Genomic DNA, 26,394 nt, shown 5'->3' on the forward strand with positions numbered 1-26,394 from the left:
CATCAACTCGCGCGGCCTGGAGAGCTGAGCCGGGAATACTACGGCGACGCCTCCAGAGCCCCTGGGCCTGGGCGGCGGCGCTCTGCCCCGGCTGAGCCCACTGCTGGCCCCGCGGCCACCCCATCTCCTCTGGCGGGGCCGGTCCCCGCTGGCTGGGTGGCCCGGAACAGAGGTGAGTTACGGGGAGCTGGTGTGAGCCAGCCCTTTCTTTCCTACCGTCAGCTCCCTCTTGTGGCCCCGCCCCCACCCTTCGGCTCCCTGCTGTGTGGAATTGGGTTGAGGCTGACAAGCATCTATTCTGGAAGGTCCCTTCTCCACTGTCCTCTGCGCTGCGCCCCTCCTATCCATCTGTCCCGCGACGCTAGCTGTAAACTTGGTGCTGTTTCCTAGTTTGCAGTTGAGCCTTTTAGAATTTGGTACCCCTCTTCCACCTCTGATCTTTGGTGGAACACTTCTATTCAGATGTTATCTTAAGTTAGAGAACAGATCCCTTCCGAAAGCTGAGAGGGAAAGGTCTCAATGACTGCTAGATGAGACAGGACAAAGACCATTCTGCACTGAGATGACTCTTTTTTGCCATACATTCTAAAGCCCTGGCACAGAGAGCTCTGTGGTAGCGCCCCAGAAAATCTTCACAGTCAGTGAACATTTCTTTAGACCTTTCTTGCACCCTCAGAGCTGACATAAGAAATTTTTTTTTGAAAACATAAGCTTTGCTGAATCCCTTCTTTTCCTGTAAAATGGATCTTGCTGAGTTGTTGGAGAAATGTCTAGAGTATTTATAGAGTAACGTGGTAACTGTAAACAGAACTAGAGGAGAATGTAGCCTGTTGTTTTCATATTCAAAAATTATAACTGAGTAATGGACTTTTGGGTTTTTTTTTTTTTTTTGAGACAGGGATTTTGCCGTACAGTCCAAGCTGCTCTCAATTCGCAGCAGTCATCCTACCTCAGTATCCCAAGACCACTGTTCTTTTATTGACTCGTCTCAGAATGTTTTGAATTTAAAATAAAAAACTTATCTTAATAACTACCTACCTTATCTTAATAACTGCCTAACTATCTTAATAACCACCATTTCATTCCACAGAAATTGTTCCTTTTTTTTTGGTCTTTTTAAGACATGGTCTTGCTGTGCAGTTAAGATTGCTTTGAACCTTGGATTCACTTTGTTCCTGCCTCAGCCTCCTGAGTGCTGGAATTACAGGTCTGCACTACCATGCCTGGCAGAAATTGTTTCTTGATGTCTACTGGAGATTGGTTCTAGAACCTCTGCCCCTACCATACCAAAATCTCTGTATGCTGATGTTCTTTACATAAAATAGCATATGTATATAACCTATGCACATATCTCATATACTATAACTATCTCTAGATTATTATCCAATACAATTTAAATTCTATGTGAATAGTTGTCAAAGTGTTGTTTAGTGAAAAAGGTATGTCTTGCTAGGTTGGCCAGGCAAGGATTAAACTTGTAATCCTATTGCCCCTGCCTTCCAGAGCACTGAGATTACTGCTGTGAGGGGCTGGGGATTTAGCTCAGCGGCATAAGCACTTGCCTTGCAAGTGTGCAGTCGTGAGTTTGATCCCTGGTACCGATAAAAATGAAAAAGACAAAAAAAAAAAAGAGATTACTGCTGTGTGTCACCACCTCCTGCAGAAGAGGTAACTTTCGCTTAGAAAGTTAATGTTGAGGTCGTGGTGGTGATTCTCTTTGGATCTGGGGAAGCCTCTTCATTCCTGAATTAGTAAAGCTAATTAAGGATGTTCAGTTCCCACTTTATTCACAAGTGCTCTTTATTTTATTCTCTTGTAGTTGCAGAATCCAAAGATCCCTTTTGTTCTTCCTCCATATTGCTTGATGGGAGGCATTATGGCCCCCAAAGACATCATGACAAATACCCATGCTAAATCCATCCTCAACTCAATGAACTCACTCAGAAAGAGCAATACCCTCTGTGATGTGACGCTGAGAGTAGAGCAGAAAGACTTTCCTGCCCATCGGATTGTGCTGGCTGCCTGCAGTGACTACTTTTGTGCCATGTTCACTAGTGAGGTACGTGGGGAGTTGTCGCTACACAAGTGAGTTGATGTTCAGCCTGGCCTGGAGGCCCCCATATAGATTAGGCTGGTCTTAAACTCTAAATACTCCTGGATGATAGGAGTATGCCATCACTTCCAGCTGGATTTTATTTATTATTTTCAAATTTGTCTTCCAGTTTTTGTCTAAAGTATCAGAGGGTTAGGGAGGGAGGAAGAAAGGAAAGAAGTGAGGAAATCAGTCCTCATCAAATCCTTCTACCAATATATGAAGACACTGCCTGCAGTTTCAGCAGTTGTAAGACTGAAATGAAGCAGAAAGATCCTGAGTTTGAGACCAGCCTGGACTGTATAGTGATCCTGTCTCAAAAATCAGTCCTACATAAACACACATGTAAAGAAAATCAGATTTCATTCTCTCAGCATCAGATTCAGAGTAGTTTTGATGAGAGGAAGAGGAGAATTTAATGAATGGCTATGGAAATGTAAAGGGTGTAATTTTTTTTTTGTTTTTGAGAGGATCTTGCTATACAGTTCAGGCTGGCTTTGAACTATGTAGCCCAGGCTGGCCTCAAACTTCTGGCAGTCCTCCAGCCTCAGCCTCCCCTGCTGGGATTACAGTAATATGCCCCATACCTGCTATAAAGAGTATAATTTGGAAAAAGCACACTAACAGGAGTATAAACTATTTTTTTTAATTTTAAGGAGAAAAAGAAAAAAAAAACAGAAAAAGGGTACAAGTTATACAGAATTTCAAAAAAAAATGAACAGTAGGAAATCACTAGTTAATAGATTACATATTGTTATCTTAGAAATACTTTTCAAGTTACAAACAGGAGTATAAACTATTAACAAAGGAAATTAGGAAAACCTTGGCTTAACAAGAAAAAGGGTACTGTTTACAGAAGACTAATGGTCTAGGGGTGTAGCTCAGTAATAAAGTGCTTGCCTTGCCTAGCAGGTGCAAGGCTCAGGTTCAGTCACCAGCACCACAAAAAAAGAAGCCAAAGGAGAAAGGGAGAAAGAAATACTAGCCAAGTGTGGTGGCACACATCTTTAATCCTAACCACCTGGGAGACTGAGGCAGGAAATGTGAGATCAAGGCCAACCTGGGCTGCTTAGTAGCTACCTGGAAAAACCTCTGAGATGTAAAGTAAGTCAGTCAAATATAATATGAGATATTCTAAGAAAGCTGAACAGAAGAGAACACTGTGGATTTTTTGTTTTTGTTTTATGAGGTGCTGGGGCTTTGCACATTGCAGGCAAATGCTCTATTTCTGAGCTATACCACAACCTTTATATTTTGGTTTAGGTTTTTTGAAACAGGTTTGCATGTAGTCCGGCTGGCCTTGAATTCATGATCCTCCTGTCTCCGCTTCCTGAGTGCTGGGATTATAGATGTACACCTATACTTAGACATAAGCCTGAAATGTTTCATTATGGTAACACTTTGAGGGAACATTTACTGGAGATCAACCCCAGGGCCTTCACACTGAGCTGTGTTCCCACTTTCTTTTTCATTTATTTGTTTTGGTTGACTGTTTTGCTTTATAGTTCAGGCTGGCCCAAGTGCTTAGATGAGATTATAAGTGTATGCCACCATGCCCAGCTCTGTAGTCTTTTTTTATCTTTTTTATTTTGAGGTGCGTCTCACTGAGTTGCTAAATTGCTCAAGCTGGGCTCTACCTTTGCTCCTCCTGCTTCAGTCTCTCAGAGTGCTGGGACTGTAAGTGTGCAGGACCATATCTGGCTATGACAAGACTTCTTAAAAAGGTTTTCTAAATCAAATATGGTGGCACATGGCTGTAACCCCAGCACTTGAAAGCCTGAAGCAGGAGGATAACCACAAGTTTGAGGCCAGCCTGAACTATGTAGCAAGACCCTGTCTCAAAAAGAAAAGTTTTTCTTACCACCAGTACTTAATTTAGTTAGTCCGTCACCTTAGTGAAGATGTTGCTGCTGGGTCTGAGTGGGATTAGTAGTATCATAATAATGATAATAACTACTCTTGTGGACAGGCTACTGTGCTACATGTTTATCTTGCTCTAGATATAGGTATTATCATCTCCTTTTACAAGTGAAGGATATGTTACATGACTTGTCCCAAACCATATGACATTGAAATAATAGAGGTAGGATTTATTTATTTATTGTCTTTTTGAGAAAAGTTTTCAAGGCTGGCCTTGAACTCACTTGGTAGCCCAGGCTGGCCTCAAACTCACAGTGATCCTCCTGTCTCAGCCTCTTGCATGCTGGGATTACAAATGTGCACCACCATGCCCGGCTGGTAGAGGTAGGATTTAATTCTGTAACTTCTGAGTCCAAAGCCCAGTTCTGGACTTCTGTGTCTCAGCTGCTGTAATACAGATTTTTATATTGCGCAATCTAGCTTTAAAGCCATTAAGGTTTATGGTGCTGTCAGACAATGTTCAGTCACATAGACATGTAGGAAAAACAGAAATCTGACAGGTCATTTCAGCTAAGCCAGACTAACTTTCAAGTGATTTTTGTCTGATATAACATTACAGATCCTGGAGGCCAGGGATATAGCTCAGTGGCACAGTGCTTACCTGGCAAGTACAGGATCGTGAGTAGATCCCAGTCCTATACAGTTCTCCCTGATACCCTCTCAAGAGCATCAGAAATAGTTGGCATTTAGCTGGGTAAAGAGAATGTTACCCAGCAGCTGCTAAGCAGGGAAATGACTGCGGGCTGCTAGTTACATATTTATTGTGCATCCTGTTTTTTGGCATGTTGAAGAAAATTTACAGTTCTTTTTTCATTTAGAAATTAGTAAGAAATTTTACAAAAGCATTATTTTTCTCATCAGTACTTTTTTTTTTTTTTTTTTTTTTTTTTAAAACAGGGTCTCACTGTGTAGGTCAGGTTGACCTTGAATTTACAATGATCCTCCAACCTCAGCCTCTCAAGTGCTGGATATAAGCCACCACAACTGGCTATTTCTTTCTTCAAAAAGTGCTACCATGGGGGTTAGGATTTAGCTCAGTAGCATAAGTGCCTGCCTTGCCTTGGTCGTGAGTTTGATCTCTGGCACCAATAAAAAACTAAAACTAAAAAATAAATAAATGAATAAAAACTACTACCAGACAAGAAAATGCCATATGGTTCTGTCTTTACTTTTAAGAGTGACCAGTTTAAGAGAAATGAGTCCAGACCTGGGTTCTAGGCTTAGTTCTTTTAGTAATTCTGTGTGAACTTTGGCAGTCATCTTATTTCACTGGGAGGATCTGTAAAATGAAATGGTTCTTCATACTCTTCTAGCCCTGAAACACTCCTTAAGTGCCCACCTAAGAAATCACAGGACCGGGCCTGGGGATTTAGCTCAGTGGCACAAGCGCCTGCCTTACAAGCAGGCAGTCATGAGTTTGATCCCTAGTACCAATAAAAAAAAAGAAATCACAGGACCATGGGCAGGGCCCTGGGTTTTACCTAGCTTTTAGTAACTAAGTGACCCTGATCAAGTCACAAAACTACTTTAGCTTTAGATCTTCTGTCTCTTAAGTGGCAGACATATCAAACTTAACTGCTTTACTGAGTGCTGTGAGAATCAGATAAAATAATAGTAAATGAAAAGCATATGGACTGATTGTAAATCAAAACTACAAATATAAATAGATTCCTACATAAATGAAATCATTTCCATAATTGAACAATTTGAGTAATAGGAATGTATCTCATATATTGAACAAGAAACTTCTGGAATGCTTGTATTCTTAGTAATTACTGAATGCATTTAATCTTTTGTGATAGTACTTGTTTTTAAATATCTGCGTTTAGTGTTAATAAACCTAATATATTTTCCCCAAATAATGTACTAGTAACTTTTTTTTTTTTTTTGTTACCGGTACCAGGGATCAAACTCATGACTATGTGCTTGCAAAGCAGGCGCTTATGCCGCTAAGCTAAATCCCCAGCCGCATTAGTAATGTTTTTTAACATTAGGATTTGATTTGGGTTTGACTTTGGTAAAGAATCTTTCATGATTACTGTCTAGGCTGACAGATATCAAAACCATTTAGTTCACAAAGGAAGTGTGTTGGGAGTTTTGTGAATAATATGAATTTTTAAACTAAAGTTTAGTAAACTTTTCATAAGGGATTCGCTTTCAGTTAGTTCACTGTTCTGTAATGTTGAAGTTGTCTACTTTTTAAAATTTTTTTTATTTTTTTGAGATAGGATCTCACTGGGTAGTTTATCCCCATCTTGAATTCCTTATGTAACCAGGGCTGGCCTCAAACTTGGAGACCCTCCTGTCTTAGTTCCTAAATGCTCGGAGTATAGTTATGTACCATCATGCTTAGCTTAAGATTTCCACTCTTTTTTATTTTTATTTTTTTTTTAGGATTTCCACTCTTAATTAAGCCAGTTTCTGTGATTATGTCGCTTCATTAGTATTCATTATTTAAAGAACCCCAAAATGGAGTTAACCTACTATTTTGAAACTTGTATATGTTTGTGCACATGTGCACTGGGAATCAAACCCAGGTCTTTGTACCTGCTAGACAAGCATTCTACCACAAGCTACATCCCCAGTGACCTAGTGTTTTAAAAAACTATCAAACAGCTCAATTTTATTCAGTGTTGAAGAAGAAAGCTTTTTACAGTGATCTGCCTGTTCCTTTTGGTTGTCACGCAGTGTAATGTAAGGGCAGATGATAGGAAATTGGTAATCCTGGAGGATGTGCAGCTATAACCCATAGACTCGTTTATGAGAATTAAATTTGTTTTAAGTTGTTTTATCTTACAAGTTCAGGGAAACTAGTTGTATGTTTGTGGAACGTTTACATTATATTTCTGTGTTGGTTTTAAGATAGAATCAAGACTTTAAATTATTATTGAAATTAATTTTCTAATTCTGTGTATGCCTGGGAGTACAAATAACTGCCTACTCCATTTTAAAAGTTCCATATTTGAGGGGTGTACTGGGGATTGAACCTAAGGCCTTCACAATGAACTACTCTAGCCCTTTTATATTTTGAGACAAGGACTCTAAGTAAGTGCTCAATTACCCAGACTGGGCTCAAACTTGGGATTCTTTTGCCTCAGACTCCCAGAATGCTGGGATTATAGCAGTGCACCACCCCACCCAATTTAAAGTATAATATTTTGGAGGATGCACTTTTTAAAAAAATCTGAATAAAAATAATTAGAGATAATACTCTTTTATAAAATGTCTTCTCCCCTTTCCTACTGTCAGCCGCTTCACCTCCTAGGAGGAGAAAACAACTTAACCTACAGGGGTGTGGGTCTGAGAAGTGGACCTGGGCAGGGGAGTGGGCTGTGGACTGCAGGAACACAGCCAGACACACTGGTGATCTTTATAGCCCTCCTTGTCATGGCCCAGACAGGTTGCAGGGACAGTGCTGTCTCCTGTGGGTACCAAATGCTCTGAGGCAATAGGATTTTGGTTTTGTTTTCATTCTTCCTTTTCTCTTTTAAAAGAAAAGGCAAAGGGCCATGAGACTCCTGGTGGTGGGATTTCTTTGGATGTAGCATATGGAAGAGAATTTTTATATGCAATTTTATGGATTACTTTATAACATATGATTTAGTCTGATAAAGAAAGGAGGGACTCCCAGGAAAACTGCCTGAACTATAACTACTATTCATTAATACCTATGGAATTTCAGCTTTCAGAGAAAGGGAAACCTTATGTTGATATCCAAGGTTTAACTGCCTCTACCATGGAAATCCTATTGGACTTTGTGTACACAGAAACAGTACATGTGACCGTGGAGAATGTGCAAGAACTGCTCCCTGCAGCCTGTCTGCTTCAGCTGAAAGGTACAGACATTAAAAATTGCTGTTGTTCATGACAAATTACTCCTGGGAATGTTTAAAATTGATGTCAGCTCCATCATGAAATTTAGCAAGACTAGACACTTAAGTTTATGGTCTGTGGCTTTGGAATTTTTGAGCAACTAAAAAAAGGGATGTTGAGAGATGTCATTGTCAATACAAGGGAACTGTCAAAATATGAGTATTTAGCTCTGTAAAAGACCATGTACATCTTTTCTGTTTTTACAAAAGTGAAAGAATGAATGGTATATGTATTTTTCTTTCTTATAATATTGCTGTAAAGAACTGAAAGAGGGCCAGGGATTTAGCTCAGTGGCATAAATGCCTAGCTGGCAAGCACGAGGTCATGAGTTCAATTCCCAGTACCAAAAAAGAAAAGAAAAGAAACCCATAGTGTTCCTTGCCTACATGGATGCCATTCATCTGTCTGGCCAGCAGATAGCCAGAGGTATACAGAGGCTCAGCCTCCCATGTATCGGGAATTATAGGTGTGTACCACCACACTCAGTTTGTTTTGTTTTTGTGTGTACATAATTGAAACATTTTCTACTTTCAGTGCAAGATTGAAATAAGTTTATACCCTGAATATTTTTTATGTATATATGGTGCTAGGGGTTGAACCCTGGATGAATGTTGTACCCCTGAGCTCCATCCCAGCCCCTACTCTGAACTTCTCAGTTAGACAAATATGAGACCATTCATAGTATCTTCTGTATTTTCTTCACTGAAATTTTTTAGTAGGTTTTGATGTACAGTAGAAAAACAGATATGTTGTGCCAAATTAGTAATTGGTTTTATAGTTTGGTTCCCAAGAGTTTTAGTTTTTGATTAATTAATTGTACCAGTGTCCTTGGAAGCAGTTCATTTTGTCATACTCATTTTAAAGATGAAGCAGAGACAAATATGAGTTTTATTGAAAGTGATACAGTGCATAAGATAGCAATAGCATTCGATTTCCTTTAGGATAAAATTTCTAATTTTAGTGCTAGGCGTGGTATGCATTTGTAATCCCATCACTCAGAAGGCTGAGGCAGGAAGATTACTTGAAGTTCAAGGCCAGCCTGAACTGCATAGTGAAATCGTATCTCAAAAAGACTAAATAGATAAATAATGCATTTTTTAAAAAATTATAATTTTATAACCAAGTGTAGTGGCTCACTTCTGTAATATCAGTATGCTGGGAAGGCTGGGGCAGGAGGATTTGAAGCTGCAGGTTTAAGTCTAGTTTGGTCAATTTAGTGTCTTAGCGAGACCCTTTTTCAAAATAAAAGTACTTTAGAGATTTGGAGATGTAGCTCAATGCAAAAGTGCTGGACTCAAACTCCAGTACTGCCCCACCCCCACCCCCCGCAATCTGTCTTATGTGTTGAGCCAGTGTATAACACATAGAGAAGATGCTGAGATTCAAGACTATGCAACAAATTTACCCCTGGCCAAGTATCTTGAATTAAATTCACTTTTTGTGTTTTTCCTAGGTGTGAAGCAAGCCTGCTGTGAATTCCTAGAAAGCCAGCTGGACCCTTCTAATTGCCTGGGTATCAGGGATTTTGCTGAAACTCACAACTGTGTTGACTTGATGCAGGCGGCTGAGGTTTTTAGCCAGAAGCATTTTCCTGAAGTGGTACAGCATGAAGAATTCATTCTTCTAAGTCAAGGAGAGGTGGAGAAGCTAATCAAGTGTGATGAAATTCAGGTACAGTTTAGGCTTGGTGTTCTGGTTTTTTTAAAACTGGGCCATTGTGAATATGATTCCCAGCACCCAAACAAACAAATAATAACAACAACTGAGCCATTAAAAACTTGCAAAGTAAGATAGAGTTACTGTTTCTGTATCAGGGCTTTGTAATGAATTGTCCATATTGACATCAAAGCTTTCAGTGTATTTGTATCTTTATGGAGTTTGCCACTTTCTTCCATTAAACATATGATCTCAATATTTGAGAATCAGAGTGTAGAATAAGCAGAAATTGGAAGTAAATTCTTCCAAACTAATGTGTTGCACATTCACTCATTTGAGAAAATATTTTGAAAATGTATACGATGTAGCAATCACTGTGCTGGGTGCTGTGGATCCAAAACTCAGTGAGATACAATTCTTACTTTCAGAAACTTGTCTGTTTATCTATCTGTATTAAAGAATAATGGGCCTATACAAAGCAAGGATGTTAATTACATAAAAGAAAGAAAACTTTTCCCCAAAGTGGATCAAAAAGGAAGAGACAAGTTTGCTAGTGAAGATCTGCATAAACATGAACCAGATTATAACAGTCTCTTGGAGGTGCAGGAGGATGGACTCAACGTTATAGAGCAGGGCTTCACTACTCTAAAAGACGGAGAGGTAAAACCACCGCACCGGGCAGCTCTTCAGTGACCAAACACTGCCGAATCTTAGTCTGAATTCTGGGGGTGTTTTTTTTTTTCCTTTTTGTGTATTTTCAGTTCTAATTCTGAATCAGAGTAACAGTATGTTAGCAGAGTTTTGTATATACATCTGTGTTATTAGGCTGAGAATTAGGATTGAAAAAATCCATTATAGGACTAACAGATATTTTTGGAGCCCATCGCATTAAATTCCTATGATTTGGTTCTTTAATTTAGTTGGTAGTTTCTGGAAAAATATCTAGTAGAACCAAGTGAGAGAATAAATGTACCTGTTAGATTCATTTCCCCCCAGTTAGGAGATACTTGATTATTGAGACAAGCTAAGAGTTCATTTTTGTTTTCTCCTCCTTACTCTTCTCTGATGATCAGAGGAAAATAGATTTTAAGTTAGTGTATTCTCAGAAGCTAGTGGCACCTCCACAGGTATCTTAGTTTAAACAAAAGATTTATGGGAAGGAATCAAATTTTGATTAAAATTGCAGTAGGAAGAATTTGCTGCTTGCAGAGGTTGTATAATATACTTGTAGGCCAAATGATCACTCCCTGATTTATTTTGTTAGAACTGGGATTTTTATGTAGTATAGTAAGTTTTAAATATACTTATTACCACATTTTAGACCAATTTTCTTTGTATTTTTTCCTAGTGATTTCTGAGGCAAAGCTCATTAGGGTACATTAGTGGCATAATTTTTCAGTGAGAAAAGATTTATTTCCCCACTTGACATTCATTTCCCCATATCAGCCCAGAGCGGCTGCTGTAACAATTGACTGCTGAATCAAGAATTTGATAAAGCTTAGTTGTTGCCCTCAGGATGCAGGACATGCCGCCATGCCAGTGAAAGCCAAACCCATATTCTTTAGATTTGGAAATTGACAATCCACTGGAATATCTTGGTTTTTCTTACTCATGTATTAGAAAATATGTTGAATACAATGAGTACTACAGACCTGAAATTCTCTGCATATGATAATAAAATAGCCAATATTTACTCAGCATTTACTTTCTGAGTTTCTTATTTTGTTTTTGTTTTTCGGGTTTTTGAGACAGTCTTGCTGTGTAGTTTAGGCTGGCCTAGTTGGCCTTGATCTTGAGGTGATCCTCTATTCTCAGCTTCCCCAGTGCTGGGATTATAGGCATGTTCTACAATGACTGGCTTCAGTATTTACTCTTGGTTCTTATACCAGATGTTTATTGAGTTCTTACTGTGTCCAGGACAGCTCTATGTGCTGGGATCTAGGTATGAACAGGACAGACACCAGTCCCTTTGCCTCAGAGCTTCCATTCTAAATTTGATCTTATTTCTCATATTTTCAGAGAAAGGAACCAAAGCCGAGAGGTTAACTATGATACCACAGCCAGCTGATGTGGACAGGATTCAGATCCAGGCATTCTCCTCTAGTCTGTTTCCTTAACCACTAGATTCTGAACTCCTCGTGGGGTCAGCTTGCTTCTAATTGTCCCCATCAGGAAGCAATTATTGAAATCACTTGTTTTAGGATTGTATAAGACTTTTGGAATAAAGAAACAAAGAGCAAATAACTAATCATATCCAGGAGCTAAAATGAACAGTTGGAGAGCTCATTGGTATACTTTTCCTTATACTGTATGTGTCAAGATAATGCTTTGATTTTTATCTGAAAGGACAGCAAATGAGTGTTTTTTCTGTTCTTTTTTCTGTTCCATATATCAGCCAGATATAGGAACCAGATGTCTGACTCCCAGTGGCCAACACTTCCTTTTATTAAGTTAAACAATAATATTTAACTAATATGTTACACACTTCCCACTGTTTTAAGACAGTATGGGTTTGCTAGTCAAATTTGGGTCTGGTCTTGGCCTGTGATGTGTGTTACATAACTGTTAACCTTCCATTTCTTCTTCTATAAAATACAGACAAGTAGCTGGGGATTTAGCTCAGTAGCATCAGTGCCTGCCTTGCAAGCAGGCAGTTGTGAGTTCAATCCCCATTACCGATAAAAAAGAAAAAGACAAAAAAAAAAAAAAAAATACAAGTATTAGTACTTAATACATAGGGCTGTTCTGAGAATTAAATGAAAATACCAACATGAGTGAACATGAGAGGAATCTTTGTGAAAATGAATTATGGAAAAAATATTTTTCTCCATAGTTACACATTAATGTTGGAGGTCCTCCCCCTATTTCATTTTAGCTGTTTTTCCTCTATGGTAATTTGTCTTAAGTAAAGTAAGTTCTGTTCACTCAATTGATATATATAATTTAAACCTAGGATGTACCAGAGTATAATATATATTTGCTTAAAACTTTTTACCAGTCATTCTCTTAATAAGAACAAAAATGTTTCAAATCATGGACACCCCTCTGCACTGTCCATTGCATTGAATACTTTAGCAGCTGGATTAAGTCAACCTCCCATTTAAAAGTATTTCTCTAGTACATCTCTTTCTTTATCATAAGCACTTACCACTACTGTAGTTTTAATATCATCACATTTTCCAGACTGTGCCAGAGTAACATCTAGCTGATTGTTGTGTTCTCAAGCCCTTCTAAAATGTTCTATGCATGGTAGCTAGGGTAATCTTTGCAAAACACTAATATGGCCACATCGTGATTTATATCTAGATGTCCCCCAAAGCCTCATGTGTTCATAGGTGTGGCTTCGGGGAAGTGGTTGGATCATGGATCATTGGATTAGTCCACTGATAAGTTCATAGCTAAATCAGATTTTCGGAGGTGAAGCCTAGTCAGAGGAGGTAGGTCACTGTGGGTGTGGCCTAAAAGTGTCTCTCTCTCTCCTCTTCCTTTTCCCTTGAGAGATCTGCTGCTTGCTGGCATATTGTAAACTCTTTGTCCTCTATCGTGCCACCCTGCCTTGGAGCTAGCCAACTGTGGACTAAAACCTCTACAAACTGTGTGCCAAAATATACCTTTCCTCTTTAGTTGTGGGTGTCGAGTATTGTCTCAATAAGAAAAAAGTAACTAAAACAGGTCATAGTAATAGTCTCTTTGAAATCTTTTAGTGATTTCTTCTTTTTTTTTTTTCCTTTTTACTGGTACCGGGGATTGAACTCACGACCACCTGCTTGCAAGGCAGGTGCTTATGCTGCTGAGCTAAATCTCCAGCCCCTCTTTTAGTGATTTCTTGTTACTAGTATAAAATACACTTTCCTAATGCCTCTTCTTTACCTCTTCAGCTTTAGGATAATGTTGTCCAGTAGAAAATTCAGTGAAGGGGCTGGGGATTTAGCTCAGCAGCATAAGCACCTGCCTTGCAAACAGGCAGTCGTGAGTTCAATCCCTGGTAACGATAAAAACGAAAAGAAAAAAAAAAAAGAAAATTCAGTGAAGATGGAAATGATTTGTACTGTCCAGCTTGATAGCCACTATCCACATTACTGTTAAGCACTTGAAATGTGACTTTTTGGGGTGAGGTTGAGACAGAGTCTCTTGTATAGTCCGCCTGGCCTCAAATTTACAGTGGTCCTCTGCCTCAGCCTCTGTAGTACTGGGATTACAGGCGTGCGCCACTACACCCAGCTGAAATGTGGCTATTATGACTGAGAAGCTAAATGTTTTAGTTAATTTTAGTTAATATAAATGTAAATAGCCACACATGGCTGATGGCTGCCCTATGGAACTGTGCAGCTAGTCTAGTGCTTCCAGATATGCTCTTCTGTCTACTTGAAATAGTCACCATGGTTCTCTGCTACTCATTCCTCAGCTGTCAGGTTTTTTTTGCATCTTCAGGGAGCCCTTCCCTGACTCATCAGTGTAAATCAGGAACTCCCATGTTGTTTTGTCTCATATTCCCACAACCCTTCTTAAATAGTATATAATAACAAAGAGATTGTTCAGTTTCCCAGTTAAATCCCTTGCCAGGGATTTAGCTCAGCAGTATAAGCACCTGTGGGCAAGCACAAGGTCATGATTTCGATCCCTGGTATCAAAAAAAAAGTTGCCTCCTCACATAACAAGAATCTTATCTGATTTTTTCATCACAGTATAATTAGCTTTCTCCTCTCCTTACTCATGCTGGTTTTTTTTTTTTTTTCTTTGCTAACCCAAAATGTTTCCAACTTTATTAAAGGTACTGTGCATAAACAATCATGATATTTCAAGCAAGACTTGGGCACATAGTTGTTAACTGTATACAACTTTCAGATCCTTTCTTAGATGGACTAGCAAAAATCAGCCACTATAAATGAAGTCTTCATTTGATGCTCTGAGCAGGGAACATTAAGAGTGAGAGTTGATATTTCACATTTGGTACTTGCTTAGCAACTTTTCACAAGCCCACCTTGAGTTTCAAGAAATGAAATAAAAATGACAGAATTATTAGTCTGAAGATCCACAGTTTAGTAAAGGAAATCATTGGTCTTGTGGGACACCATCTCAATGTCACTGGCAAGTCCAGATTGCCTGACACATTGGTAACATCAGTTTGTGAGAGTCAGGTCCCAGTAGGTTTCTGAACTTAAGGAAGTTAAGTCTGCTGATGGCAGAGAAGGAAAGGTGGACATAGAATGAACTGGGAGTTTTCCCACACCACAAAGGATTTATGCCAAGGTGGCCACGTATCAACATCAAGGAGTCCCTTTTCCTGGGAGCCAAGAGGAAGTCTCAAAACTCACAGGGAAAAGTTTGTTTCCCACATCAGTCCAGGCTTGGAGACATTTAACTAGCGATTTAAGCTCCTTCCCCTCCAAAACAAGCATGCCAAGGAAGTATTTTATGTGCTAACAACATAGCTTAAAAGTACAACAAAATTCTGCATTTTTATAAAACTTGATAAAAAAATAAACAGTATTTCTAACTGTACAGTCACCAGAGTACCCAGTTATCAAAAATACACATACTTCACTTGGCATCTGCAGCACTTCTGCTTTCTGCATGGTCTGCCTGAGCCGCTGTTTTCTGCAGGGTCATCGTCTCCTTGCCAGTGTCAGCATTACCCTTCTTCCCTCCTGGTACCTTTTTCTCCCTTCTTTGCAGGAGCCTTTTTAGCTTGGGCTCTAGCTTTGGAGCAGCTGGTTTAGCAGATAGCCTTGTGGATCTCTGTGGTTCACCCTCACCTTGGTTTATCTCCTTTACCGTTCCCTTCAGCCTTTCTCTCAGGCATAATGGTGATGGCAACAGAACACAGGCACTAGATGTGGAATACAGTAGCATGCAACTTTGGTCGGTCCAAAGGTGGTTCTGTTTCATACTGCTCTTCATGTTGGGGTTAAACCCAGAGCCGTGTGCTAGGCAGGTGCCCTGCCACTGATACCAGAAATTCAGGACTGGAAAAATTTCTGAAGGCTAACATGATTCTAGTGGCTTATTAAGTACTGAATTTTCTTGTTTGTTTTCAGGTAAGCTGATGATAATTCTTTTTGTATGTCTGAAAAGAGGCTAAAAAGAGGAAGATGAGAATGATGGTGGTGGGCAATAGGCAGCAAAAAGACGAAAGTAAACTTGGATATTTATTGAAATTGTGAGCCAGTTGGCACAGCAGAAATCCATGCTGTGTGATTATACATTCATAGGTGGATTCTGAAGAGCCAGTCTTCGAGGCTGTCATCAACTGGGTGAAGCATGCCAAGAAGGAGCGCGAAGAGTCCTTGCCTGACTTGCTGCAGTATGTAAGGATGCCCCTGCTGACCCCCAGGTACATTACAGATGTGATAGATACTGAGGTAAGTTATGCAGGACACTCAGGATCTAAAACCTTCACTAGCTCTTGCCACTTAGTACTGTTACTCATAATTGATCCATTTTTAGTCAGGCATAGTGGTGCACAACTGTAATCTCAGGCCATGGGAGGCTGGGCAGGAAGATCACTGTGAGTGAGATCAGAATGGGCTATGTAGTTCAAGCCAGTCTGAACTACCAGGCAAGACTCTAATAAAAGGGGAGGCGGAAAGAAAGATCATTTTCATAAAGGCATATAGTCTCCTGCTTTGCCTCTGGAAATGTCAGAGAGGACAGTGCTGGGTCTTTCCCACGCATATTTCTAAGAAAAAGTAACTTGACATGTGGAGCTCCTGGCACAAATGAAAATTGGTGGTTTTACTTAATTTTGTGTTTTGTTGTGTGCATATTTTTTTAACATGCCTTATATGTTTTAGTTAAGCAACATTAGATGATAAATTTTGTTTCCTTTGAGTGTAAATTGTTAAAAACTGTAAAGGGAGGGGGACAAAGATACTTCTTAGCAAACTTTTTTTTTTTTTTACCTTTAGGGAAGCCAGCAAAGACGTACTATAGTTTAATGCATTTTAGGATCAGCTTTGGTCAGTGTTAAGTTTACTAAAAACAGTATTTGTCCAATAATTTGGTGATATGTTTTCATGATTTTTACTATATTTGCACCTATGTTACCTGGGTCACACTTTGGAAGAACTGACTTCTAACACGTATGCAAGGCCCAGATCAGTGAATAAGTTTCTTTTGCGTTGAATCTTTGGGAGAGTTTAATACAAAAACAGTTTTCCAGTTACTCACCTTAGAAAAGTTGTGGGCTGGTTGGTTAGTGTCATATCTCAAACTAACTTTTACCTGTTGGTAATTTCTTTCTTACAACCATGCACATACTCCTTGAGTCTCTTTTCGTCATAGTTAGGGGCAGCCTCTGGAGCCAGAATTAAGCAACTGAAATCCCAAATCCACTACTTACTGTGTGAGACTTAGGCAGATTACAGAGATGGGGTGTAAAGAAACAACAGAAGACTGAAATAACATGGATCTAATGTAGCCAAGCTGTTAATGACCTTTAAGCCTAAAAGGCCATGGTCCAGGAGTGGGTACCAAAACCTGGAAGAAAAGCCACTTAGAGTTGCTGCTTCAAGAGGATCCTCGACATTTGGTCAGCCCATTCCCAACAAAGCCAGAGCCCATGAGAGCTGTTGTAGTTCATTCGGCCAGTCTTGGAGCTGGAGAGCAAGTTGAAGGAGGATATGAAGAACCCAGGGAAGCAGACACCAGCATAGCCATTGACAACGCTGTGAACCTTGGGGAATTATTCCAGAGAAGACATTCCTCCCTGTAACACCGGAAAACAATGGAGGCCCTAAACCCTTCCCTTAAAATATTTACTAGTTAGGCCAGGTTTGGTGCCGCACTTGGAAAATCACCAAGAGTTTGAGACCAGCCTGGGCTACCTAGTGAGGCCCTGTCTCAAAAAACACAACAAAAATTAGTAAGCCCCCAACTTACTGTTGTGAACGTTGACAGATGCAAATGGACATCACATTATAAAAATCTGGAGATGTGTGCAAATCACAGAAGTGGTTCATGTCTCTGCCTGACATTGTCTGCAGCAGTCTACAGTAGCACAGTGCTCAGTTAAAGACAGGATGTCTAGAAACAAGAGGAAAAGCAGCAATGATGTGGAGGGGCTGCTAGAAAGCACAAGCAACATACATTATTTTTGTCAAAGGTGTATAAGACTCAGACTAAGGAACAAATCTGACTTATAAATGTACTCCCAGAACAGAACTCACTCATAATTTGGGGATGTGTTGTACTAGCTATTATATACTTGTATCTACATAACCTCCAGATGTAGAGATTAATAAAAGTTATATATGAGTACAGAGGCAGATGGGAAATATATATATTTTTATATTGGATTGAACACAACACCTTGTACATGTTAAGCAGGCAATCTGTCACTTTGCTGTACCCCTATCCCCCTGTATCATTTGATTTGTGATCCGTGTACTATATTACCTATTTTAAAAATGGAAAAAAAAAAAAAAAAAAAAGCCAGGCATCGTGGCACACACCTGTAATCCAGGAAAATCACCATGAGTTTGAGACTAGCCTGGCTACATAGTGAATTCAGGGTCAGCCTGAACTACACAGTAAGACCCTGTTTCAATAAAACAGATAAGCATAAAAAAAAAAACCCAAAAAGGAAAAAAAATAAAGTTGGATATGGGGACAGATACATTTAATACTAGCATTCTAGGAGACTGAGGCAGGAGAGTTGCAGATTTCAACCCAGGTTGAGCAATTTAGCAACTTAGGGAGACTGTCTCCAAAAACAGATGGGGAGGCAGAGGATGTAGCCTCATGTGAAGGCCCTGAGTTCAATTCTTAGTACCTCAATTAAAAAAAATTAAAAATCACTTCTCGAAACCCACTGCATGGTTATTACCAGGTGTCATCCTGAAATCAGAGTCTCTAAAGACCCTGACTTTCTGTGTTAAATTAATTCTCTGTGCCACTTTACTCTTATAGTTTTAGAAAATGGCCCACTTGGCTCACTCCACTATCTGCTTATTTCAGCCTTTCATCCGCTGTAGCTTACAGTGCAGGGATCTGGTCGATGAAGCAAAGAAGTTTCATCTGAGGCCTGAACTTCGGAGTCAAATGCAGGGCCCACGGACAAGGGCTCGTCTAGGTAAGCTGGCATCCTGGCAGAAGAGGGGATTATTTTTCATCTGCTTCTTGCAGGTGCCATAATATAGTTGAAAAGAACTGTATTAATTTTATAAAAACTACAAAGACCTCATTTCAGCCCTGCTTTTAATCTTTTTTTTCTTTGTGGTACTGTGCTTCAGAGTTGAGGGCACCCTATGACTGAGCTAAATCTGAAACACGATGTCTGATGGTACTATTATTAACTTTCCCTGCATTGATCATAGCAGCCATTGATTATCATTGTCAGATTCATTGCCTCATTAGGGTTTTATCCATGTTTCTGGTCAGTTTTAAGGTGCTACATTTACCTTCTCAAGTGCAGGTAGCTTGTAAGATCACCTTGGTCTAAATGTCATCATAGTGATTGAACTGTCCAGAACTCTGCCAGACTCCACCCCATGAGTTTAGTAGAAAAGGATGCACAGAGAATTTCCTTTGATTTTGCTCTTTGATAAAAAACAGTTTATCAGAATAAAGCCTTAGAGGAAAGAAGAGAATATAAAAGTTGTCAAAATGGCTTCTGTAGAAAAATAAAAAAAAGAACTTTGTTTCAAAGCCTTGGTAGTTTTAATGAATTGGCAAGGAATGTGATACATAGCCGCATAAAAGAGATTTTGAAATATGTAACTTGGTTCCTAAGTCTTAGGCCACAATTTTTTTTATGACAAGGTTAGAGGAATTTCGCTTCCCATTACAAAAGATGGGGGCCAAACCCAAACCTCCCAATTTGGGTTTTCCAGGTTGAGAAAAGCGAAGAATGTCTCTGGTCTTAGGACCTGAGTTACTGTGTTAGTAGAGTCATCTAGCTAGGTTGAAATGGTATAGTGGTATATTCAAATTTACCTTTTAGAGTTTTAAGGTTGCCAGGAATTTACATTTCAAGGATTCAGGTTCTCAACATTCATGTTCCTGCAAGGCAGGCATGTGGTGGGTCTACTATTTCAGACTACTCTTGGGCATGAAAAACAGTATACCCAGGAACTGTTTCTGTGCGATGCTCCCCTGGGAGTAGTTACAAAGCCAGGGATCCTAAAGTTGCTTGTTCTTTTCTGCCTTTGTCTTTAGGAGCCAATGAAGTGCTCCTGGTGGTTGGGGGCTTTGGAAGCCAGCAGTCTCCCATCGACGTGGTTGAGAAATATGACCCCAAGACTCAGGAGTGGAGCTTTTTGCCAGTAAGTGACTGTGGAACCCATGGCAGAAAGCCTAAATGATCTCTCCCTGACTACTGATGTTAACTGATGCAGCCCTAAGTGCAGTGTAACACTGTTGTATACACAGTAGGTATTCAATTTTTCGAATGTTCAGATTAAAAGATTTGGCTTCAAAAATGTCACTGGCTATGTGTCAAACTCAGTTCACCTGGCTGCCATTGTTTAGGCACCAGCCTGCTCCATTGGTGTGCTATAATTTAACTCAGGGTTAAATTGAGTTGAGTATTCAGTTGAACTGAGAATTTTTTATCTCCCTCAGTACATCTTTATTTCCATACTCTTGAATAATAAGCATTTCTGAGAAAAAAAATAGAAATATTTTAGTCAACTTTCCTGTTAGGATCTATGAGTGCTGGCACTTTGATTACCATTGTGGAAATACTTTGGAGTAATATCAGTCTCTTAGCTCAATGCTTTATGAAAAGGAAAGGAGTCAGATATGGGTTATAGAAAGCTACAAAATCTGTCAGAAGCCTTGAAGTGAAGGAGATTTGCTGAAAGCTTGCATCTTTTAGAGGACACATAGCAAGCACTTCATGTAGCAGGCATCAGCTGTGAGGTACCTGTTGATTAACTGCTGCCTTGAGATTCAGGGAGACAGGTGAGGAAGCATAAAAATGAGCGGCTGCAGCCAGGCATGGTGGCACACAGCTATGATTCCAGCTCTCAGCTCAAACAGGAGAATCGCCATGAGCTTGAGGCCAGCCTGAACTGTATAGTGAGCTCTTGTTTAAAAACTAGCTGGAGGGGCTGGGGATTTAGCTCAGCGGCATAAGTGCCTGCCTTGCAAGCAGGCAGTCGTGAGTTCGATCTCCGGTACCAATAAAAAAAAGAAAAACTAGCTGGAAATAAGCTAAGGCCTAAAGTTGTATGATTGAAATTCCCTGTACCTCTTCCTTCCCAAATCCATAGAGCATCACTCGCAAGAGACGTTACGTGGCCTCAGTTTCCCTACATGACCGGATCTATGTAATTGGTGGCTATGATGGCCGTTCCCGCCTCAGTTCAGTGGAATGCCTGGACTACACAGCAGATGAGGATGGGGTCTGGTATTCTGTGGCCCCGATGAACGTCCGACGTGGCCTTGCTGGGGCTACCACCCTAGGAGGTAGGCTTAATGTTTCATCTTATTGTGGCTGGATCCATGTGTTTGCTTCTGGCAAGACCATGGAATATACAGGAGAAATCAGTACAGTCAAATAGTCTTTTTGTTTTTGGAAATAGCATGTTAAAAGAAGTTGTACAATATTTGTGGACATTTCAAAACTGAGTACAAGTTGGTAATTCATGTTCTGGTGTGCTGGATCTGAACCGGCTATATTTTTATAAACTCCCTTGCAGTCTTTGAACACTTTTAAGGATTTCATCTTACATCATTCTTTCTAAATATCCTTGACTGCTATGCTATCTTCTTATCTCTGAGATTTAATTGACTTAGCCCATTTAAAAAAATTTTTTTCTAAGCATAATCACATGCCTATAATCCCTACTACTTGGGAGGCTAAGGCAGGAGGATCACAGGTTTGAGGCCAGCTGGGGCAAACTGTTTTTTATGTTTGTATTTTCCCCCAGCCGTTTGAAGAACCTGTGGGGAACCTGTAGAGAAAAGAGTTCTTAGAAATCTCTCATTCTTTAATACTCTAATTTGTTCATTCTGAGCAGATATGATCTACGTCTCTGGAGGCTTTGATGGAAGCAGGCGCCATACCAGTATGGAGCGATATGACCCAAACATTGACCAGTGGAGTATGCTGGGAGACATGCAGACAGCGCGAGAGGGTGCTGGACTAGTAGTGGCCAGCGGGGTGATCTACTGCCTAGGTATTCAGGCTGGGATACAGACAAGGGATTCAATAGTTAGCAAACTCTGGGTGGGATCCCTTTTTACCAGAATTAAGTTCCTACGGACTTCAACAAAAACTCTGGTTTATCTCAATATATTTTCCATTTACTAGAATTATCTTACTGTTGTAAGCAAAAAGTTCTCTTTGGATTATTAGAACTCTGGGAGAACTGAAACTGGAATTAGAGCGCTTGGAGACCACCAGCTTGGAATGGGCCTAATGGTATACCTTTCTTTCTGGAACGATCTCTTCTTTGTCTTCCAGGAGGATATGATGGCTTGAATATCTTAAATTCAGTTGAAAAATATGATCCCCACACAGGACACTGGACTAATGTTACACCAATGGCCACCAAGCGTTCTGGTAAGACCAATGTGAGGGAGGGCACAGTAGACACAGTGCTATCACATCTTTCCATATGCAGTGGGCTAGCCATAGGACAGAGTAAACCAGAGATTTACTGTAAATATGAGTAAGATTCCAGTCTCCTCTTCCCCTCTGTTTTCCCTAATTAGGAGAAAGCCTAAATTTCTAACTATATTACAAATTTCAGGGCAAAAGTCTTATGTTATTCATTTTTTAAATTTCTGTGTTACCTTCCTGCATTCTAGACTACCTAATACAGTTTTGTGCCTATGTTATATATTAAGTGTCTGTTAAATAAAAATTAATGCATTGGATAGGAGATAGAAGAGCAGCTGTTCCCTTTCCCTAAGAGCTTCTTGAAGTGGACCTCTCAGGGTGTAGGACAGAAGACCCTGTGCTTTTCCATTCTACTTCCTCTGTATAGAAGTGACACCAGAACTGTAATCCTCGGTCCTCCTCCTCCTTTCACCTTTATTGCCACTTTGTTTTTTTTACTCCTTTATTTTCTTCTGAAGAGGGGTAAACTCTCAGCTTATGAAAATAAAAATAAAGGAGAGAGCCATTTCAACTCTTTATCATTTCGCTGCACTCAATGTTTAGGCCTGTATGGGAAAGTTCTGTATCCCTCATCTACTCTAGAATTTACCCATTAAGAACCATCTTTTCTTTCTGGAATTTATATCTTGGCCTTGGTACCATTCATTTGCTAATTCCCTTTTCTCCAGGTGCTGGAGTAGCCCTACTGAATGACCATATTTATGTGGTGGGGGGATTTGATGGCACAGCCCACCTTTCCTCTGTTGAGGCGTACAACATTCGTACTGATTCCTGGACAACTGTTACTAGTATGACCACTCCACGGTGCTATGTTGGAGCCACAGTGCTTCGGGGGAGACTGTATGCAATTGCAGGGTAAGGAATTAGAAAGTAAGGTAGTGTCATCATACATCTACGGCAAGAGTTTATGTGATCCAGTCCCTGTTTGTGGATGGAGACAGGATTTGAGTGGTGGAATATTAATGAAGAGCATACATGTAAAGAAATAAAAACTCATTTCTTTTTTTTTCCTCCCCTCCTTCCCAGATACGATGGCAATTCCTTGCTGAGTAGCATTGAGTGCTATGACCCTATCATTGACAGCTGGGAAGTGGTGACCTCCATGGGAACCCAGCGTTGTGACGCTGGTGTGTGTGTTCTCCGAGAGAAGTGACCATTGTTGGAGCACCATCCAGAGCTAACGACTAGTTCAAGGGATAGTTTGTGGGAAAATCAAGGATCCTATCCAGAATGTCTTACTCCACACTGTGTGTACAGAGTGATTACAGGCACCAGTGCAGTGCTGATTGTATTCATTTGACACATACTCCTGCTCACACTGGCTAAGTCCCTCAGAAAGGTGGGTAACAGATACTTAACAGAAGAGAGTGCACAGTGAATGGGTGTAAGTGACTGGGTCCTTCTCCATCTGACCTGGAGAACACCATCCTTTGTTTATAACTTCCCACACGCTTGGGAGAATATGTCTATGTTGTGCCTCACATATTGCGGAGAATGATGTGAATAGTGTCCACCCTGGAAAACTGGAAGGATACTAGCTCAAGGCTGGTATTTTTTTTTCCAGGAACAAATATCTTTCCTAATGTACAGGTAGCTAGGGGCACTACAGTTTTATTCTGAACGAAGAGGAGGGAGATCCCCATCATAACTTGGGCACCAGGAGGAGAGATTCATGTGATCCTCCCTTGGTGATGGGGGACAGGGTTAGCATATCAGAACTGAGGTTAGAATAAATGACGTGAGCTGAATTTGCTGGCATGTGAATGAAGCTGAAACACCACTGAAGTATAACCTAGGAGCCTGAGGAAGACATATTATTGGAAGGATCTTTTCATTTCCCCAAGGTCTGTCTAAAGTAGAGTATTACACATCTTGGCACTGAAAACCATGAGAGAATAACACAGTGAACAAATGCTGGGATGAGAGAAGATGGCATAAGCATAAGTTCAAAATGGCCTGGGGATTAACTAGAATTACCTGTGATTTTACAATTGTCTTATTCCCTGCTAGGGCTCATGTAGCCCTAGCGGTGTTTGTCTTGAATGGGTGGAAGCCTGTCTGTCTTTGTTGAACAAATACTACTACACCGGTACACTTACTATTTATTTGGGGATGGGGTGGGAGTGGCAGCAGCTACCTGATTACTGCCCCACTTTTTTCAAGGGCACAATTCTGGTAAAGAGTGATTTTTACTGCTATGTTTGGTGCATTTAGTTTCTTTCCAGTTATTTCCAGCACCTCTGCTGTTGTATACTGCGCTCTCCTGTGTCATAGAGTGAAGTTCTTGTTTTCTGGGTACTGCAAGTGTGGGAATGTGATGACCTGAACAAGGATGCACTTTCCCTTTGCTCTGGAACTCCCATTTTTTCCTTTCTCTGAGTTGTATTAACTGACAGAGTTCATTTCCTTTGTATTTTTTTAAGAAAATATTAAAATGGTCTCAGATACCTTTAAGAGTTTGTACTAAGCAGCTCTTTTTTTTCAGCAGACATTTTTGGGGACATCTACAAGGGTTAGCTATAGTTTCTGTCTTCAATCTGGTCAGCTGTGTGTTTGCCAAGTAGCTCTGCTGTTTTTCCTTTAGACTTACTAAGAAGTTGCATTTTACCACCATGGAGATCCTCATCAGTAAATGTTTACCTGAATTTTCTGTATTTGATCACACTTCTCATACTTGGAATTTACTTGAAAACCAAAGAAAATACAGAGGAGGCATTCTTGAACTCATTTACCACCCACTTGAATTTTAGGGCTTCAGTCGTCCCCCCCCCCCATTGTCTTTGCTTTCCACCTTATGCTATAAGCAGCCATCCAGAATGCTACAGAATTGCAAGAATGTTGATGTTCCCAGAGCAGAAGGAAGGAGAAGCCCCATTGGAAAGTCACTGCCGCTGATACAGCCTGCTAGCCTTTCTTCAGCAGATGAGTTACACCTGCTAACAGAAGCCTGCCCTGTGCACCATGGCTTGTCCTGTCTTCCCGAGGGGTTGAGGGAGTGTGAGTGAAGTTGAGGTAGAGTTCTGATGGCTCCTAGGCTCTTTTCAGTGTCGACTTGAGTTTCAGAATAAATTCACATATAGTTCACATACCGAAGCCACAGCAAAATATTATACAGAAAAATCAACATGCGGACCTCATTGCTGCTTTTCAATTCTCTCCTGGTTTCACATGCCTTCAGATACTCACACAGGGGTACAGAGAGCCCCTAACTTGGCAGTTCCTTCTGTTTCCCAAGCTCCTGTAACTGGCAACTAGCTACTTAGTTACCTAATCTAGGAAACTTTATTGTATCTTTGCCTTCCTCATCACGATGCAAACATCAGGTAGTTTCCAAATTCAGAGTTTTGTCTTTTGTTGTACTACATGCACCGACATTGTTTTCATTCCTTCTGTCACCACATAGCTCAGTCCTTTATGTCTGATTTAAGGGTAGTATTCTGACTCCCTTACTTGCTCCTCTTCTCGTGCAATCTGTAGACCTTACACTTTATCATTATCTTCCTTTTTTTTCTGTCTTTTTGAGACAGTTTAGACATGCAGTTTAGACTGGCCTTGTGCTCACTTTGTAGCCCAAACTGGTCTCAAACTTGCATGGATCCTGCCTCAGCATCCCGAGTGCTGGAATTACAGGAGTGCACCACCATGCCTGGCATTAGTGATCTTCCTAATGCTCAGATATGATTATTATAATACTTAATATATAACAGATTATTAGTAACTTTTTTTTTTTTTTTTTTGTCTTTTTCCTTTTTACCGGTACCAGGGATCGAACTCACAACTGCCTGCTTGCTATTACTAACTTACTGAACAGTTATTTCTGCCCTAAAATTCCATGGATTTCCATTGCCCAAACTAAAAAGTTTAGATTCTTTAGCATGACTTTCGTATTTTTTTCCAAATCCATTTAATTTAGCATGACTTTCAGACCCATGGTAATCTAGAAGCAGTTTTTTTTTTTTTTTTAATCTTATGTACTAGTCCTTCCCTTAGGCATATTGTACTTCAGTTACTGGACTGCTAACCTTTCCTAAATTTGAGCTCACCCTGCTTCATGTATTATCCTGTTCCCACTGAAACTTTGCTTTCCTGATAACCCTAATTCCTTTTTTGTATGTACTTTGTTGTGATGGTACTGAGGATTGAGAGGTATATTCAGCCCTTATTTCTTATTTTGAGACAGGGTCTCACTGAGTTGCTCAGTTGGTCAGAATGGGCTCCTGTGTTAGCCTCCCTAGAGTGTTGGGATTACAGGAGTGAGCCTCCACACCATCCACACCAGCCT

General features: G+C 40.2%; 1 protein-coding gene across 2 annotated transcripts; it reads left to right on the top strand.

Annotated features, from left to right (window-relative positions):
- On the top strand, positions 1-24,566 carry Klhl12 (kelch like family member 12). Of its 2 annotated transcripts, XM_003474827.5 has the most exons (12): positions 1-172; positions 1,820-2,059; positions 7,695-7,848; positions 9,339-9,556; positions 15,754-15,903; positions 18,500-18,614; positions 19,700-19,806; positions 20,758-20,953; positions 21,508-21,666; positions 21,954-22,052; positions 22,781-22,967; positions 23,139-24,566. In XM_003474827.5, the coding sequence occupies exons 2-12, from the start codon at positions 1,865-1,867 to the stop codon at positions 23,263-23,265; spliced, it is 1,707 nt and encodes a 568-aa protein (XP_003474875.1). In that variant the 5' UTR covers positions 1-172; positions 1,820-1,864; the 3' UTR covers positions 23,266-24,566. The 2 variants fall into 2 exon arrangements, with proteins under 2 accessions (XP_003474875.1, XP_063095864.1); XM_063239794.1 differs by lacking the exons at positions 1-172; positions 7,695-7,848 and having other exon boundaries at positions 1,875-2,059.
- Positions 24,567-26,394: the final 1,828 nt, after the last annotated feature.

The sequence above is a fragment of the Cavia porcellus genome, unplaced genomic scaffold, assembly GCF_034190915.1.
Source record: "Cavia porcellus strain 051 isolate PalLab524CR breed Dunkin Hartley unplaced genomic scaffold, mCavPor4.1 scaffold_29, whole genome shotgun sequence".
Taxonomy (NCBI): domain Eukaryota; kingdom Metazoa; phylum Chordata; class Mammalia; order Rodentia; family Caviidae; genus Cavia; species Cavia porcellus.